This window comes from Pituophis catenifer, unplaced genomic scaffold (genome assembly GCF_029215685.1).
Source record: "Pituophis catenifer annectens isolate HBS135680 unplaced genomic scaffold, rPitCat1.0.hap2 SCAF_3, whole genome shotgun sequence".
Classification (NCBI taxonomy): Eukaryota; Metazoa; Chordata; class Lepidosauria; order Squamata; family Colubridae; genus Pituophis; species Pituophis catenifer.
Window position 1 is genome coordinate 150,758,888 of NW_027256883.1, and position 19,555 is coordinate 150,778,442.

Here is a 19,555-nt window from a genome sequence, read left to right on the forward strand (position 1 = left end):
TATTTAAACAGTAGCAATATTAATTTCAGTGCTAATGCTACTTCAGGATATGCACATATGTTCATCCATAAGGCAGATTTGTCAGAAAGGCCATTTGAAAGATACTGAAGAATAAGGGTAAAGGAACTGTAGCAACTCAAGCTTTCTTAATGATCACAAGAAAAGCATCCTGTTGTTGAAAGATCTGAAGTTTGACACAATATCACAAGAGAGTTTGTGATGACAGATGAGGAAGATTCATCTAACTGAAAACAGAACTCTAGATGAAACACCTAAAGCATCTACAGCATGAAATGATTATAAACATGATCAAACCGTCCAGATGTAGTCTTGAAGAAAATGTGCTTGAAGCATTGCTTTTCATTGTGATACTGCTGTTTTACACATTTATCCTTATAAATATAAATCACATGACTCAATCAAACCACGAGCTTTTCATTGTGGGATTGTTCTTTTTCAGATTTATCATCATAAAAATGAATCGTGCCTTAATCAAACCCTGAGCTTACATTAAAAATGCTCTTCTTGTGCTTTGTTTATGAACAGCTACTACAACACCATCATGCAGTACACGAAATTTCATACATCGCAAAGGATATCACAGACCATCGGGCCTTTGGATACGTATGTGGAAAGGAAGGGAATCATAGATTTGTGGCAATAAAAACAGCCCAGGCAGTAAGTATCAAGTATCATTTCTCATTTATATCATCATTTTATCATCCATAGTAGCATTCTTTATGCAGTACATAATACTGTCAGAAACCCCTGCATAAATGTTCTGAAATGACAGTTTAGCAATATCAGTCATGGAAAGGAATGAGCACAGTCATCATTCCCAGTTTTTTCTTGATGCATTCTTTCTAATTAGTAATTATTTTCCTTCCTAATTAAGCTGTAAATACTAGCTGAATACAAATCGGCTTACTTAGTCCCTCCTCACTCTTTTAGACGGAAAATAATGGAAAACAAATAGCTATTTTGCAGGGCCTACTCGAAGCATCTTTTTTGTTCATTTTAATTACCATTATTTTCCAAATATAATTTGTATACAGTATATAAAAATGAATCTTCACCTAGTTAAAATTTGCAGCTTGACCAGTATAAATAAAGTACAAATTAATTCACTAGGAATAGATGAGACTCCCTCCCACCCACCTTGAAGAGATTTCTAAGATTGCATTTGTAAGTTTAGAAAGCCAAATTAAGGTACAGTAATTACTGATGTGAGTTCAGATGCAATAGTTTCAATCTCAGATAATGCCATATCTTACAATTTTGAATTTAAAAATTCATTTTAAATGTATAGTAAATTAAATTTATGCTTAAATAGCATGAACTATTAAATAGTCACCAATAAAGCATTAATAAGAAGTTTAAGCTTGAGATGAATTGGGTTACTCATTTTTGAATTGCATTGTGTTTGAGATTTCAGCAAGGGAAAAAAATTACCAGAGAATTAATGCATTACACTCTGATAATTTTATTTTGGTTTTACTTGCATTTTCTTCATTGCACAGCACTATCCAGAATGGACTTTCAAAATGTGGTGCGCTGAAATATCTCTAGAAAAACAGAGGCAACCACAAAGAAATTTTATATGATGTCCTAATAAGGATTTATATGCATACAGAAGACAGAACATTGCTGATTGATCTACAATCTATTATTTTTAGTAAAAGTTGATGAGAAGGTGGTTTGGCTCCAATTTCAGAAGGTCCTAAAAAACCCCAGAGTATTTGAATTCCTTCCAATTGGAATTCAGGGTCACCTTTGCTTGGAACTGAACAGTGTATCCCTCCTTGTCCCAGCAGCATTTGATACTATTGATCATGATATTTTTTTGGCCATATGCAAGGACTGTGGATCATAGATACTATTATAATATACTATTGTATATTGGTTTTGCTCTTTCCTAAGCCAACCGCTTCTATCATGCTTTTGAGGGATGAAAGGTTGAAGCCTTGCATCCTTCAATCTGGGGTGCCTCAAAGCTCAGCTTATTTTCCAGAGTTGTTTCACATCAACAAAAGCTGCTCTGGGAGATCATCCATCAATTTAGAGTTAGTTGTCATCCGTATGCTGATGCGATCCAACTCTATATCTATACCCCAGGCGAAGCAAGGGATGGCAATAGAAGTCCTTGCCCCAGTGCCTAGTGGCTGTGAGCGCTAAACCAAATCCAGACAGGATATCAGTGAGACAAATTTCCTGTTGGCATAAAAACCTTCAAGGAGAATAATATCCTTCTATGGATTTTCCATCTATTGTTTTAGTTCCTTTTCTCTGAAAGTGCTGAAATATAATATGGAAGATTTTTCTGGATTCAAAGCTCCTGATAATGGAGCTATTTCAGAAAGGAAGAAAGAAAGGAAGAATTTTAACTGGGGAACAGCAACCGATATGCAGGTAGTCCTTGATTTATGACCACAACTGAGCCCAAATTTTTTGTTGCTAAGCAAGGCAGTTGGTAAGAGGGCTTTTCCCCATTTTACGACCTTTTTGCCACAAATGTTAAGCGAATCACTGAAATTCTTAAGTAACTAAAGTTAAGTAAATCTGATCCCCCTATTGATTTTGCTTGTTGGAAGCCAGATCCAAAGGTTAAAAATGATGATTACATGACCTGGGACAGTGCAACTATCACAAATGCATACCAGTTGCCAGGTATTCAAATTGTGATCACATGACCATGGGGGATGCTGCAACAATCCTAAGTGTGAAAAACGGTTATGTCACCTTTTTTAAGTGCTATTGTAACTTTGAATGGTCACTAAATGAATGAATGTAAGTCTGGGGCTCCCTGTACTTTTAATTTTATGTTTTGCTATATGTTGTTTTAACATTTTAATTCTGTAAGCCACTTAGTATCTGACAAATGATAGAGTACAAATTAATAATAAAATATAATCAGTTGTAAAAACTTGCTAGCTGGTTTGATTATGCAATTCATGGAGTAACAGCATGTTTTTTTTTCACTGAATTTTTCATCACAAGGAAATTGGAAATTTGCTTTGTAAGTTATATTGCCTGAGTGCCAGCAATGAAAATGTAGCTGAGAATAAGGAACTAACAGGAAATGTGCACATAGAACTACTCAGTTTTACAGTAATTTGTGAATACATATGCACAACAGGCGAAGCTAACGAAAAAAAAAAGACCCAATACTGATCAAAATGGCGCTCAATTTCTAATATAATTAAACAAATTCCATTAGTGAATGAAATTATTTCAAATTTTATCTCCATTATATATTCCATCTTAAATTGTATTCAGGCAATCCTCATTTTAGTTGGAAAAATTTAGAAGTTAGAAGTGAGCATGCGCAAGATGGCGGTCGCGTGGTGAAGTGCTGCGGTGAGATGGAGGACTTTTCGGGGCCTTAGGGGGTACTACAGGGGAGCTCGACCATCAGCAAACCCTGGTTCAGTCAGATGGGTCCGGGGCGAGGGTTTTGAGACCTTCCTCGCCCCTGGACATACCCGGAGTCGGAAGCGGAAAGGGAGAGTGGAAATTCTGCCGCTCCGACACTGTCAACGCTGCCGAGAGTTGCCGGGGGCCGAGAGCTGAGAGCCGAGAGCGGGGGCCCTGCTGGAGGGGAGCGGAGAGCGGAGCCGAAAGCTGAGGCATGGTGGCTTATCGGGCGAGAACCAAGAGAGGAGAGCTGAGAATGGAAGCGCTGCTGGAGTGGAGAAGGGTGAGAAAAGAGAGCAGAGCAGTGCAGAGAGTGGAGATATGGTGGCTTATCATCGCGGCGGCGGGCTCAGTCAGTGGAGCTCGGGGCGAGGGTTTTTTAAGACCTCCCTCGCCCCTGGATAAGCCCAGAGGCATTGGCAGAGTAGATGAAGGAGGAAGAATGGCTTTGGGGCAGCGAGTGGTGGCAGCCTGTTGAATTTCCACCTAACCCACTCAGAAACTGAGAGGAGTATAAATGGGTCTTGGGACTGGAGAAGAGAGACACCCCCCTCGGAATATCCTGGTGGCTGCAGAGGACCTGGAGGCCTCCTGTGACATTTAATGGAGGCTGGGGTCTGGAAGAACTGAAGAAAATAGGGCTGGTGGGTGACAGAAGGTTTTTCTCTCGTATGGATACCAGCTCTTTTTCCTCTCCCTCCCGGGTACTGTGTCCGCCTAAATGGGCTCATTATTTGCCCTAACTGAGTGAGTCCTCTCCCCCCCTTTCTTCCCCTTTTCCCTTCTTCCCCCTCCCTTCTCCCCCCCTTTTTTTTTTCATCGGGACTTACTCGGATGTGATCTTGAGTATAAGACTATGCCAAGGATTTTCCATCTTTGCCTCTGAAGTGACTCACTGACTGACTGATAGACTGATAAACATTTCCTCTGACCATGGGTCAGCCAATTGATGCAACTGTTGAGGGGTCCTCTATTACATCATGAGTCTTGTCTGTCGGAGAAGTTTTTTTGATCTACGGCCCCCTGGGGGCCCTGCCGTGAGAGGGCGGGCTGGAGGCAGTTCCCATTGGATGAGATAATCAGGACCCTCCTACTGTCATGGGAGGACAGTAGAGATACCAATAGTACATCAATGAACAAATGGCTGTGTTACATCTTTTGTGAAGCCCCCTGTTTGAGCTCTGTGCCTCCATCGCTGCATCTTGGAGATGTACACGACAGCGGATCTTCTTGCGCTGCAAGATTCCCCCCTCACTATCGAGGGCCGACCTCAAGGATGGGTTTTGGGACCCAGAGAGGTGGCATGTGCAAACTAGGGGATTGTGGGGTTTTCTATTGAAATTTTTAGTCAAATTTTTAAGGGGTCCCAGGGAGGGGGAGGGTCAGATTGGAATTTGGGCTGTGGGTATGGGGGATAACCCACAAGGGGGAGGGTTGGGTCTGGCAGTGAAGCGCGGCGTGGGGGGTAAGGGACCCGGGGTCAAAGGGGGTTAGAGCTTGTCCGGATAGTTTTCTGAACATTAGTACTGTAGGTGGGAGGGGTAGATATGGCGGGAGCAGGGGGCCATATCGTGTAAGGGGAGTGTGCACTCGCTGTTTACGAGCGGTGGTGTGCTCCGGCCCCCAAGGCTGTACTCACTCCTCAGGTTGCATAGACCCTCAGGACCCAGGCCTTCGGCTGATGCTGTGCAATGCCAGGTCCGTAGTAAACAAAGTCCCCCTCATTTGTGATCTTGTTCAGGAGGGTGTGCGGACCTGGCAGGTGTTATGGAGACCTGGTTGGGCCAGGAGGGGGGGTTCCCCTCATTGAAATGTGCCCGCCAGGTTTCCAAGCATTCCATCAGCCGAGGTCACAGGGGAGGGGCGGGGGGGTAGCGGTTATTATTAAAGAAGGTCTGAGACCGAGCGAGGCCACTGTTCCTCAGACGGCCGGCTGTGAATCCCTTTTTGTGAAATGGGGTCATGGGGTTCAGATGGGTTTGCTGATCACGTACCTGGCTCCATGCCACGTGGCAACAGCCCTGCCCGAGCTACTCAACGTCATCGGCGCAGTGGCAGTTGATAACCCTAGGCTTATGGTCATGGGGGATTTCAACTTGCCGTCCATGGGTGAGGCGTCTGAGGTGGCTCGGGAGTTCATGGCTTCTATGACAGCTATGGACCTGACCCAGTTAATTTATGGCCCTACCCACACGGGGGGAAACACGCTGGATCTGGTTTTTGTCTCTGGACAGTGGTTGAGGGATCTTGAGATAGGGGATATAGCTACCGAACCCTTGTCATGGTCAGATCACTCTCCTTCGTCTCGACCTTCGAACCACTGCACGCCGCTACAGGGAGGCGGAGCCGGCAAGATGGTTCCACCCCAGGCGCCTGATGGAACCTGACAGATTCCAGATGGAGCTTGGGCCATTTCCTGAGGCTCTGGCACACGCCTCAACTGGAGACCTAGTGGCTGCCTGGGATAGGGCGGCCGCTGGCACTCTGGATCGGGTCGTGCCTTTGCGACCTCTGACCCGGCGCCGATCTCAATTGGCTCCTTGGTTTACCAAGGAGCTGAGGGAGTTGAAGCGCCTGAAAAGATGCCTAGAGAGTAGTTGGAGGGCCAGTCTTTCTGAATCTGACCGGACACTAGTAAGATCCCATATTAGGAATTACTTAGTGGCGATAAAAGCAGCGAAATGTAGTTATTTTGCTGCTCTTATTGCATCATCAGATAACTGCCCGGCCGCCCTCTTTAGGGTGACCTGCTCCCTGCTCCACCAGGAAGCACGGGAGGACCCCTTGGAGGGTAGAGCCGAGGATTTTGTTCAGTATCTGTATGACAAAATCACTCAGATTCGGGAAGATTTGGACTCCGACTGGGTAGTCTCAGGGGGAGGGACTGGGGCAGGTCTTGAGAATGTTATCTGGGATGAGTTTGATCCTGTGACCCCTGAGGACGTAGACAGGATTCTGGGCAGACTGAACGCGACCACTTGTTTATTGGACCCGTGTTCTTCCTGGTTAGTGCTGGCTTCCCAGGAAGTGACACGAGGCTGGCTCCAGGGGATTATAAATGCTTCGTTGGGTGAGGGTGACTTTCCCGCCGCCTTGAAAGAGGCAGTGGTAAGGCCTCTCCTCAAGAAGCCTTCCCTGGACCCGGCAATGTTGGTAAACTATCGTCCGGTCTCCAACCTTCACTTTGTGGCGAAGGTTGTTGAGAGTGTGGTTGCACATCAGTTCCCCCAGCACCTGGATGAAACATCATATCTGGATCCGTTCCAGTTGGGCTTCAGGCCCAGGTACAGCACGGAAACGGCATTGGTCGCGTTGGTAGATGATCTCTGGAGGGCTCGGGACAGGGGGTGCTCCTCTGTCCTGGTCCTGTTAGATCTCTCAGCGGCTTTTGATACCATCAACCATGGCTTCAAGGTTTTGGTTACCACTTTTAAAGCGCTCCATGGCTCAGGACCTGGGTACTTGCGGGACCGCCTACTACCACCAATAGCTTCCCACCGGCCTGTACGCTCCCACAGAGAGGGGCTCCTCCGGGTGCCGTTGGCCAAACAATGCCGACTGGCGGCCCCCAGGGGGAGAGCCTTCTCTGTGGGGGCACCTACTATCTGGAACGAGCTCCCCCCTGGAGATACGGAGGATCCCGGATCTGTGCACCTTCCGCCGCACCTTAAAGACCTTTTTATTTCACCAGGCGGGCCTGGCCTAATTTTCTCCCTCTTTTATAAAAGATTTTTAATTTTTTAATATTTTTTAGTATCTTATATATTCAAATTTTAAAATAGGTTTTAAATTGATTGGGGTTTTAATTTGTTTGGGCCAAAACTATTTAATTTGATTTTAATTCCACTTTTAAATTTTGTATGTATGTATTTTATTGTTTGGCTGTGCACCACCCTGAGTCCTTCGGGTGTAAGGCGGTATAGAAATCAAATTAATTAATTAATTAAATAAATAAATAAATAATAAATAATAAATAATAAATAAATAAATAAATAAATAAATAAATAATAAACAAACAAACAAACAAACAAATTTAATTATGATAATTGGGACCAGAATTTTTATTGCTAAGTGAAAAGTTGTGAAGTAGTAATGTCACACCACTGTGCTGTTTAATAACAGCAGTTCCAGCAGATTCTCAATTACTGTTAAGCAAGAACCTCATGTGATCATGACTTCATGACAGCTTCCCCTAACTTTGTTTGTGGGAAGCTGGCATGGAAGGTCACAAATTATGACCACGTGACCACAGAGACGCTGCAACAGCCAGAACTCTCGTTCAGCACAGTTGAAAGTTAAAACAGTCACTGAATGAGTAGCCATTAAATGAGGGCCACCTGTAACGAATAACTCTGCCAAACAATATTCATTCCATTGATTTCAATGCACTTATAACAAACTAAATAGTGTGATATTTGTCATTAAAATCTGCCTTAATGCTGTTTTATTAGCTAGGCCTTTTGTATATATATTACATTCATATATAGATATTCACTCATTATTTCTGTATCGCGTGTAGGCAGAACCTGTGATTCTGGATTTGCGAGACCTCTTCCAACTTATTTATGAGTTGAAACAAAGAGAAGAACTGGAAAAGAAGGCACAAAAAGATAAACAATGTGAACAAGCAGTATATCAGGTATTTTAATAATTTTTGGTAGGCATGTACAAAAAAATGTGTTTTATTTGGTGCTTTTTTTATGGTACAGAACCTGTGATTCAAAACACTAAAAACCAGTTTATACAAAATCAATTTCTGTATTTGAGAATTGTACTGTTGGTGTTGGTACAATGATGTTTGACAGTGATTAAAATCAACTTAGCTCTAGAGAAACTTAATCATGTGAACTTGTTGACTTGGCAATAAACATATTATATATAAACTTGGAGCTCTTCGGAGTAATTGTGTGATACTTCTTCTGGTGTTATTTCATACATAATTTTATACACTGTGGATAAAGAAGATACATGCAAATGTGAATTTCTATTTTACATCTATATATTATGCAGTTCCCTTATGCTTTAAATCATGAATATGGCTCTTAGGCATCTGCTGTTCATATTCTCTCCCTTTTTTTGTCTTTATCTTTGACTTTCTTTGTGATAGACAATTTTGGAAGAAGATGTAGAGGATCCTGTTTATCAGGTAATTTTTGAAGCCATTTTTTGTGAAGTTTCAGAATCAGGGACATGGTTTTATCTATAAAATAATATAAACCTATAAAACAAAACTTCAGCATTTCAAAAACAGATCAATAAGGTATCAAGGATAAAACTGAAAATTATACAAAAAAAATTCAAACTAGTATTTTAGATTTTTTTAAAAAAAGCAACAAAACATTAAAAATAGAAAATAAAGGAAACATAATGTTGCTAATACATTATGTATATGAAATATATGACTACATATATGAAATATAAAAATAATGCCTAGCAATAATAATTGAGAAGTAATTTCAAAAACTAACTCATTTTTGATAGGGTTATTTATATTTGTACATATGCTTTGAGATTATTCTTTTAAGAGAACGACAGTTGTAATTAACTATTTTAAAGTAAATAAACTGTAAATTGAAAGATGAGTCATTCTAAATTAATTTTATTTAATTGGGAGGTCATTTGAGAAACAAAAGTTGCCAAGCAGATGTGCTGTCCATCCCAGAGCTGGTAAGAGACTCCCTATGTTTCTAACCTAAAATGGTCATTGAAATGGTATAAAATAATAAATCTGTTCATGCTAAAGATTAATGAAGAAATACACACATTAATTAATTAGGAAAAAAGAATAAGAAATTAATGCTTCTCCAAAAGGCATACTAAATTTCTACCTGTGAAATAGGGTGTCCATGTCTTGCAGAGAAAGAAGTGCAAAGTCTCTAGATTAAGTTTTCTTTATAATAGTGGAAGATAAGTAGTTGTGACAATAGGAAACAAGACAGGTGCTTCAAGGTAGGTATCTTAGTTCCAACTTTTACAGCCAATGCTCCATTCATCATCTAAAAGTGATGTTTTAAAAACTAATTATGGCAATTAAAAGATCAAGAAATTCAATTCCATGGATAAAGACAGCAAAAAAAAAAAAATTCTAGGAAATATGGAAAACTATACAAGAGATTTTCCTTTCTTCCAGTTATAAGATTGTTCTACTTGTTCTCTTTTAAAAAAAAAATTCAGAACATTTTGTACCAATTCTTGGTATGAATTAAAATTTTGCTATTTAGGCCCTAGGAATCAGTCACCTGGTTTGCAATGCTGAGTTATAATGTTGGTTTGGGAAGTATGTATGTGTTAGATTTAACCTGATGTGTAAAATCTTCCATTATGGCTTTGCACTCAGTGAATGCCATGTTTATGGATCATTTAATCAGCTATGCTTAAAAATTCTGGCTTAGCTTCTCTGTGTGAAGTTAATGTTAAAAAATAGATATATAAATCTATAGATATATAAATGTAATGCACGAAATCAGTTCCTTATCACATTTTTTTAAAAAAATAGCTTAAATATTGAGATGCAGCAATATGTATTACCTTCAATCTTTTAATAATAATTTAAAATTAGGAACTAGGCCATGGCTTGAATGCTACTCTCATTCCATAATCCAGTATTTTTATACTTTTCCGCTTTTCTTTTTTTAGTTTGACTGATGGAATAACATGATACATGTTATGGCATGAGTGGAATCAGCTCTGGAAAGTAGGAGTTAAAACTGGCTAGCAAACACTGAATAGTGTTTTCTAGATCACATTAACCATAGTAATTGTGGGTACACATAGGAAGAAAAGAAAAAAATTGAGCTAACTAGAATAAAGGACAACATTGTTTTTAAATAGGGTTGAAAGGTCTTTACCAATGAGAAACAAATATTTAATATTATACATTTTAATGAAGAACAGAATTCATGCCTTTAGCAATATTTTCAAAACAAAAGAACTAAAGAAACATGTCAGAGGAAAGAAGTGGTTTTTAAAATACAGTATAGGAAAATTGTCTTTCCAAAAAAATAGAAAGAATAAGTAGATGATTATGATAATTAGAATTAGTATCAATATTGATTTGTACTCTGCAATGTTATTCCAATAGAACAGGGGTGTCAAACTCACATCATTACTTTGTCACATGACGTATTGTGATTTTTTTTCCCCCCTTCACTAAAGCAGTGGAGGGCATGGCCAGCATGTGACGCATCCAACTCACAGGCCGCGAGTTTGACACCCCTGCAATAAGAACATCTTCAGAATCAGTATAGTAACCAGGCACTTAAAATAAACTCATTGCTGAAGTCCATGTTCCCTGCTTTTTCTTAAATAAGATTAAAAGTACTATAAGGAATACATAGACTTCTTTGGAAACAAGGTTGAACAGTGTTCATATCTCTGTTGAGGAAACAGCAGGAAATTTGCTCAATGAGAATTAGTGAAGTTTCACATCTCCTTTATTTCTCTTCTGTAAAAGAAAGTCACATTTTTTGGGGTTTTTTTAGAGAAAAAGAAAGTTGCTCTTTTGTCAACCTATACTGCTGTTCCTTTACTGCTGATGGTTATTTCTTCTAAAGTTCAAAACTGCCTTTTTCTCCTTTCTTTTTCACCTCTGACCTTTTTCTTTTGCTGCTGATGTAATAGTACATTGTGTTTGAGGCTGGACATGAGCCAATTCGTGAGCCTGAAACAGAAGAAAACATTTATCAGGTATAAAATTTGTACATTTGTGTTCTTGTTCCTTCCAGTAATCATCAAGCATATTTTGTAGAGTAAAATATGTAAAGTTTATTTTAAACTCATTTATTTTTTCCTAAAGTCATAAATTCCATTCCATACTTGTACAGGTTTTGGATTTAATTTGTAGAGTGCAGATAGTCCTCAACCTACAACCTCAATTGAGCCCAATATTTCTGTTGCTGACGGAGACAGTCGTTAAGTGAGTTTGCCCCATTTTGCGACCTTTCTTGCCACAGTTGCTAAATGAATCACTCAGTTATTAAGTTAATAGCACAATTGTAAAGTGAATGTGCCCTTTGCTTGTCAGAAGTCACAAAAGGTGACCCTAGGATATTTATGACCCTGTCATAAATATGAGCAAGTTGCCAAGTGTCCAAATGTTGATCATGTGATAATGGAGATGTTGCAATGGTCATAAGTGTGAAAAATGATCATACGTCACTTTTTCAGTGCCGTTGTAACTTCAAACAGTCATTAAATGAATGGTTGTAAATTGAGGACTACTTGTATCATTTAGGATGTCTTTCTTCAGTATTTTAAAAAGTTTAGCCTACACACACACACACACACACACAGAGAGAGAGAGAGAGAGAGAGAGAGAGAGAGAGAGAGAGAGTAGTTGCCAAATTGACCCATGATTGTTGGAATCCACATTATATCCATAATTACATAAAATTATTTTGACTTAACCAGATTTAGAGTTGCAATATTTTCTTTTAACAGAATTAAGAATAAAGGGAACTTTCTATTCCTGAATTCTAGCTACAATTATCATTTTGGAAGCCCTATGTAATACTAACAGGTTTTATTAATCATAAGAAGTATAGGCTTTCGTGGAACTTTATTTGATTGTATAATACCTTTCCTTTGCTACAAGAATTATTATTGCCTTTTTGCATTTGAACGTTTACCAGTTATGCAGTAACATTTGTTATGATTTTATTTATTTGTTTATATGTGTTAATGAAATGTTTCTAAAGTGGCTTAGAAGCCCTCCTTCTCGTACAACACCCAACTAAAGGAGCCTGACAATCACCTTAGTCCAAAGTTTGGGAAGGAACCAGTTTCTCAATGCTCATTTAAAAGCTGATAAGAATAAACTATTTTAATCTCTGGTGGGATGCTGTTCCTGAGGGAAAGTGCTACAAGCTTTCCTGTGTCCTTCTTAATAACACAGTTTAATCTATGACACCTGGAGCATGCCAACTCTGTCTGCTCATACAGATGGACAAAGCCATAGGAAATAGACAGTAATAAGACCTAATACTGTGTAAAACTTTGTATTTGAGAACCAGTATCTTGAATTGCACTGGAAAACATGTTGGTAACAAATGGAGTTCATGGTGGAGAGAGGTAATGAAATCTGCCCATAACTACTTCTGCAGTTGGAATTCTTTCTAAAGGTGAACAAACGGTTAAAAAAATCATTTTGCTTATAGATCCACAATAATTATTCTGTTTATGCCCAGGTTTTCCAGATTTAGTTATTTAAATACCACTGAATTAGGCCTTACTCTGGAGATTGCATAAAGAGAAAATAATATGATTTCTTTTATTGTGTCATCCAGTTTTATCTGATTCTTTTTCTGTTTCTCACAACATTGTGAACCATAATTGTTTTTTCTAGTTCATAATTCCTTTGCATCTCATTTGAAATTTAAGCTGTCTTTATTTGGCCCATGATCAATTGAGTAGTTCTAACAACCTATCATACTCTTAGGAACAGTCTCCAAATCCATAATTTGAAGTAGATTTTTGTCTTTTCTTTGTCAATGTCTAGCTTTCACAACCATATCTATTTCCAGTAAAAAGACCATTGTTTTAACTGTTCTGACCTTGACAATGATAAAAATATTAATATTCTTCATGATATTGTTTAAGTTTTGCCATTGCTTCCCTTCCTAGAATAAATCTTTACTTGTTCAGAATATTTTCTTTATTTATTTCTGAAACCAAAACTATGTATTACCCTTGCTTCGTTATCAACTCTAGGTTCACTAAGTATATTTGCTGGCATTATCTTGGCTTTTTAAAATTTAACATTCACCCAGATTTTTCACTTTCAAAATCAGCTCTTAAACCACGTTAAGCTAACAAAAAGTATCATCTGTATATCTGAGATTGTTAGCAGTTCCGCCTCTCGATTTTTATTCCATCTGACACCTCTTCTAATCCTTCTAATTCTATAATGTATTTGCTGCTCAAGATAAATCAGTGAAAGCACTATGCACCCTGTGTCACCCTATTATCTTTCCTGAACCACTTTGTTTCTCCAAATTCAGTTCTTTCATTCTTCATTGTGAAAAATGAAATAATCTTTATTGGGTGCTGATCTGCTTCCTGATCTAATTTAAAGTGTTGGTTATGACCTTTAAAGCCCTAGATGGCATGGGACCAGGTTATCTGGGAAACCATCTTCTCCCCATTACATCAGCCTGCCAAGAGTTGTTCTGAGGGTGAGATGGATGGCCTCTAAATTTGATAAATAAAATAAATTCAGTGTACTGTTTTTTTAAATTGATCTTACATTCTTGTCCTTCAATCTATATTTTATAAATCTGCAGTTTGTTCCACAATTTTGGATTTTGGCTCACTGGATTGCATTTCTCCATCATCTTTTTTTGTATTATGTGGTCAATTTATTTCTGATATTGTACATTCAGTTATGTAGAGTCTCAGTTCATGTAGAGTCTCAGTTCATGCTCCTGAAACTAAGGTTGGAAATACCCTTTTTGCAAAATTACTGTATAGTCTTTCTCCTTCATTTCATTTCCTACAACATATCTCTTTCATACTCCATCTATAATTTCTACTTCTACTGCCTCTACTTACCAATGCTTAAATTCTAACACTCATTAGCAATACTATATGTTTCTAACGTTGTAATAGCACCCTTGAAATTTAGTATGTAATCATCCGATTTGAATAACCCATTCTGCTTAACATAAATTCACTCATTTGCTTTTAATTTAATAGGTTTCATTTCCAATTTCGAATTTTTCTTGGTTCATGGTTCTTACATTTCTGGTTCAAACTGCAGGTGCCCTTATAAAATGAGATTTTTTCCCCCAACATTGGCACTCTCTGTTGTCAAATTTATTTAAAGCCTTAGTCTGCACAAAGAATGTCAGAATTCTTCCCCAGTAACTAGAGAAATAATGTCTAACCTCAAGTATCTGATCCTCTAATGTCAGCTTCTCTAAACGTTTCAGCCCAACATGGTTCTCTTGATAACAATGTAGAAGTGGTTTGCTATTGCCTTACAAATTTTAGTATGCAAGTACAGTCTCCATGGGTCAATTTCCTACATACTTGCAGAGCCCCTGCTGGCTTCATCCCGGTTGTGAATTATCATTGATATAAAAAGCCTAACATTAACATCACTTTTCCCCTTTTGACCTTACCAGAAAAGATAGTCCTTCCATTTCTACTAGCATCACTCTCTGGGTCCCTAAAACTACCTTTCCTTTCTACAATATCAAGGTGATAATCTCCAGGAAGCTTTTTCCATAGAGATTATTATTTTTTATTTAAAAAGGTGTTAGAAGTTGTCCATGTAGTCAGTTTTAAATAAAGAGTTTTCTCTTTGTCTCATGCTTTTATGATTGGGGACATGAGAATAGATATTAGCTAGTTTAACAAACTGAGTCAACTTTGCATTATTAGTATAAAATGTGTATGGCTTGTAGGAATAAACATGTCTGTAATCATGAGCTTTTTACTGCATTATGTCAAGTTAAAGCTAGCAGTAGTTAATACATCCTGGGCAAGTTGTAGAAAATGCAATTATAGAACTGACTAAATTTTCAGTGCTGTGGATATATTTTGGGCATTTTAATTTCCATTTCTGTGATTATTTTATTATTTTTACATCATATTTTTATTTTATAATTATCTAATGCGTTGATAAAATATCAGTAAATTTACAACATTTACTTGACCTAAAAGAAGCTCAATTTATAAAACTATCCCATTTGGTCACTTATAGCTGCTTTTTCTTTCCTTCAGTTAAGCACCCAATTAAGCATATGTGAATACACTTTAGAGTTGAGATAAAAATCTGAATAGAAAAAAAATCTTTTCATTTTGTAAGCAACTCAAATGATGGAGAGCAGAATTACTAAATATAGTCATAAGTGAGACAGAAATACCTCTTCTTAAGAACGAAAAGGCAAAGTAGAAATGTACCATAGCGCTTGCAATCCAGTCTTCCATGACAAAGTAGCTGTCAACACTATGAGTGTTATAAAATGTTGACAGTACAATAAGGAATTTCCTTTCTACTTTCAAACAATCTGAAAAGAACTTACTTATTATTTATAAACTGATAATACACATTGCGTGTAATAACTTTGTTCTTGAACAGTATAAGTCAAAGCTGGTACTTGCCTTGGCCTACTGTGTCCAATAGATATTGTAACTCTAAAGCATTTGTAATCTTAAAATTAGAATCTGAGAAATTCTGATGAAAGGGACAATAGAAATAAGGAAAGTATTTGAAATACAAATGTTTAAAATGAGATATTCTGCATCTTTTGAATGACTAGGGGAAAATTTCTATATATTCTGATACTTGACTTTTCTGCTATTACCCAATAGATAATAACATTTTCCAGTTCTCAAGTTAAGAACAATCTAATGTCTTGATTATTTTCCTCTCTTAATGTTGTATACAATTTTTCTCTCATAATTTAGAAGGTGTATTCATAAGACACAATTCACCTCAACTAGACATTGAATTCTGTTTCAGATATACACATACAGTGTATCGCACTAGATTATTATAGTAGTATATATTGTCTGCATTATAATATAGGTATAAAGTAATATAAAAATCCTCTCGTAACATGATATGTACTCCTAACACTAAATAAAAAGTCTCCATACCAGATAGTTAAACCTTGTATTGGAGTACATATTCAAATAAATAACATACCTGCTAGTATTAAAAAAAGATTACATGGAACTTGATTAAATATAAAACCAAATTAATAATTAAGGTCAGAAAAAGTGAGATGAGAGAAAGGTAATGCTGCCAATACAAATAAAGTCTAACAAGACATTAAAGAAACTAAACAGTAGCACCAATAAATGACACTTAATTTCTAGAAAGTATTAGGCTGCAAATGAATACATTGCAACAGAAAAGAGCAATTGGAACCAAGTGGAATAAGGATTCATTGGAAGGACAAGAAATCAAGAAAATGCACAAGTTTCAAAAACATCTCTTTTATTGATTCCACCAAAGTTCTTTAATTATTCATCCTCAAATGGGGAAGAAAAACAGTTTCTAACGAATGCAGAGCAGATATGAACAAAGTAAAAGACTCAGATCTTTTCTACGAAATACTCATTTCGTAGTCTAACAGTCATTGGTACCTACAATTAGAAGCTTCACATATTGCTCAAGTCCTTTCTCTTCCCAAATAATAAATTAGAGTAACAAATATGGATTGGGACTAGATACACAAACTCTACATGGAAAAAATATAATATAAGAAATAGTACAATATTACAAGATACTAATTCTGCTTTTGTGCAAACTTACAGATTTGTTGTGAAGGAGCCCTTTTTTAAAATTTAATCCTAGGGTACTAGATAGTAGATTCAAGACATATGGCCATGATAATATAAGATGGAGGCTAGTATAAGGACAAAGTGGATTTCAAAGAACTATGGAAAAAAGACGTTCATCTCATTCATTATAAAAACATGTCTGTTTCAGATTCCAGAGTCATATATATCATCCATTAAACTTCCAATAAGAGCTTCCAGTACTTTTCAAGTTGATCCTAATTATATTTTTCTTTCCACAGGTTCCTACTAGCCAAAAGAAAGAAGGTGTTTATGATGTGCCAAAAAGTCAACCTGTAAGTGTAAGTATATAATATATTTATAGATGAAACCTCTTTCCCAAAATTTTAGATTTTCAAAAATTACTCTAGCAGAGTTATCCCAGCGAGGCTTAAAATACCTCTGCAGCACTTCCTTATTTATATAAGCCATATTTACTTTGAGCGTACAGAAGAATATTCATTCCAACAATTGATTTATATTAATCTTACTTTTTTGGATGAGCAGGGAGACTATTGTTGCATATACTATTTTGGATAAAATTGGAACAAGAAACAGATCAAAGAATAGGGGATGTGTAAGGATCATATGATCTCATATTTTTTTTATGAATCTGCCTTCCCAAACCTGGCCTCCCGGACTACCCCCAATCAGTTGTTCCCAGAGGTGAATTTTAGCAACAGGTTCGTTGAGTGTGAGTTCTGTGCCTTGCTTTGTTTTCTGCCTCTGAAACTTCTGAAATTTCATTTCAGGAAAAACTTTTTTTTCTGCCTCTCAAAGCCTCCGAAACAGAGCTTTAGGGGGAAAAAGGCTTTTTTTCTGAAGCTTCTTTCAGAGGCTTTTATTTTGAAGCTTCTTTCAGAGACTTTTATTCTGAAGGACTATCTGTACTCTGTTCAATCTCCTTTCTTTGCTGTCAATATGTAGATTAACCTCTTCCAATGTGTTGGTTATTGTGTCATTCTCCAGATTTGTTAACCTAGTTTGGTTAGAACCTTTACTGATTCTTCTTTTGTTGCTTGCCATATTATTTTAGATAAAAGCCTTTCAGAGGCTTTTTTTCTGAAGCTTCATTTCTAAGACTTTTTTTCTGAAGCTTCTTTCAGAGGCTTCTTTCAGCCTCTGAAATCTCCGTTTGCGAGGCTGGGCAGGACTACATTCAGAATATAAGATGCACCCAGATTTTCACCCTCTTTTTTGGTGGGGGGGAAAGGTGAGTCTTGTACTCCAAAAAATATGGTACTTGTAAACAAATTAGTAATAGAGGGAGAAAGAGTGGGGGACAGAGATAGATTTGCCCTTAAAGTACAGTCTTATATAAACACTTAACTGGTATTAAAGTTCATTCTAAATCCTATTGTATAGAATATGAGAGGCAAATGATAAAATGTGCGAGATGACATCATCATGTAACTACCTTGATTTGCATACTGGTATCAGACAATGAGATAGAAATACGTAAGACCATCATCTAACATTGCTACAGTGTCCTGTGGACGTACTATTTTTTTTCTAGTAGATGCATTGAAGTTAATGGGATGAGTTAGTCCTTCTGTTCAACTGATTTCATTATGCCTAATGTAGATCTAGTTTAGTATGTTCTGAACTTAATAAATACTCATATTGCCAGAAATTAAGAGAAATGTTTTAAAAGAAAGATTATAAGAGAAAATCAAATGCAAATCAAATAATTGATATTTTCTCCTCAAATTATTAAGAAAAGGAAAGAAAATGAAGCATGCACTAATTACATACAATGCAAACAGGTTTATTTATATTCATTTTTCGCTATTTTTTCTCTCTTAGACAATTCTTTAAAATTCAATTTGTGTCATTATCTAGTTTACTCTGTCTGACTTACATATCCAAGGATACTTATTTATTTATTTATTTATTTATTTATTCGATTTGTATACCGCCCTACTCCCAAAGGACTCAGGGCGGTGAACAGCCAAACAATAAAATAACATAGACATAAAAAATTTAAAAACCAGATAAAATCAAATTAAATTATTTTGGCCCAGACAGATTAAAACACCCCAATAATTTAAAAACAGATTAAAATTTACATATTTAAAAGGGAAGAGATTAGGCCAAGCCCGCCTGCTGGAATAAAAAGGTCTTCACAGCGCGGCGGAAGGTGCGCAGATCCGGGATCCTCCGTATCTCCGGGGGGAGCTCATTCCAGACGGTAGGTGCCCCCACAGAGAAGGCTCTCCCCCTAGGGGTCGCCAGCCGACATTGTTTGGCTGACGGCACCCGGAGGAGTCCCTCTCTATGAGAGCGAACTGGCCGGTGGGAGGCTATTGGTGGTAGTAGGCGGTCCCGTAGATAACCAGGTCCTAAGCCATGGAGCGCTTTAAAGGTGGTAACCAAAACCTTGAAGCGCACCCGGAAGACCACCGGGAGCCAGTGCAGCTCGCGCAGGAGAGGTGTCACATGGGAGCGCCACGTCGCTCCCATTACCACCCGTGCGGCCGCACTCTGCGCCAGTTGGAGCCTCCGGGTGCTCCTCAAGGGGAGCCCCATGTAGAGAGCATTGCAATAGTCCAGGCGGGAGGTGACGAGGGCATGAGTGACCGTGCGTAACGAGTCCCGATCCAGAAAGGGACGCAACTGGCGAATCAGGCGAACCTGATGAAAAATCCTCCCGGTCACGGCCGTCAAGTGCTCTTCTAAAGACAGCCGTGAATCCAGGAGGACGCCCAAGTTGCGAGCCCTCTCCGTGGGGGCCAATGATTCGCCCCCAATAGTCAGTGATGGCGTCAACTGCCTATATCGGGACGTCGGAAACCACAGCCACTCGGTCTTGGATGGGTTGAGCCTGAGCCTGTTCCTCCCCATCCAGATC

At 38.1% G+C, this 19,555-nt stretch overlaps 1 protein-coding gene across 5 annotated transcripts in view; it reads left to right on the plus strand.

The window, feature by feature from the left end:
* Nucleotides 1-19,555, plus strand: part of DAB1 (DAB adaptor protein 1) — a 184,246-nt gene that overhangs the window by 116,327 nt on the left and 48,364 nt on the right. For 2 of the 5 annotated variants that reach the window (XM_070939510.1, XM_070939511.1), the window contains exons 4-8: nucleotides 547-678; nucleotides 7,934-8,053; nucleotides 8,522-8,560; nucleotides 11,035-11,100; nucleotides 16,947-17,006. In XM_070939510.1, the coding sequence (XP_070795611.1) occupies nucleotides 547-678; nucleotides 7,934-8,053; nucleotides 8,522-8,560; nucleotides 11,035-11,100; nucleotides 16,947-17,006 (417 nt within the window). The remainder of the gene's footprint in view (nucleotides 1-546; nucleotides 679-7,933; nucleotides 8,054-8,521; nucleotides 8,561-11,034; nucleotides 11,101-16,946; nucleotides 17,007-19,555) is intronic. The other 3 variants (XM_070939509.1, XM_070939512.1, XM_070939513.1) reach the window with 2 other exon arrangements.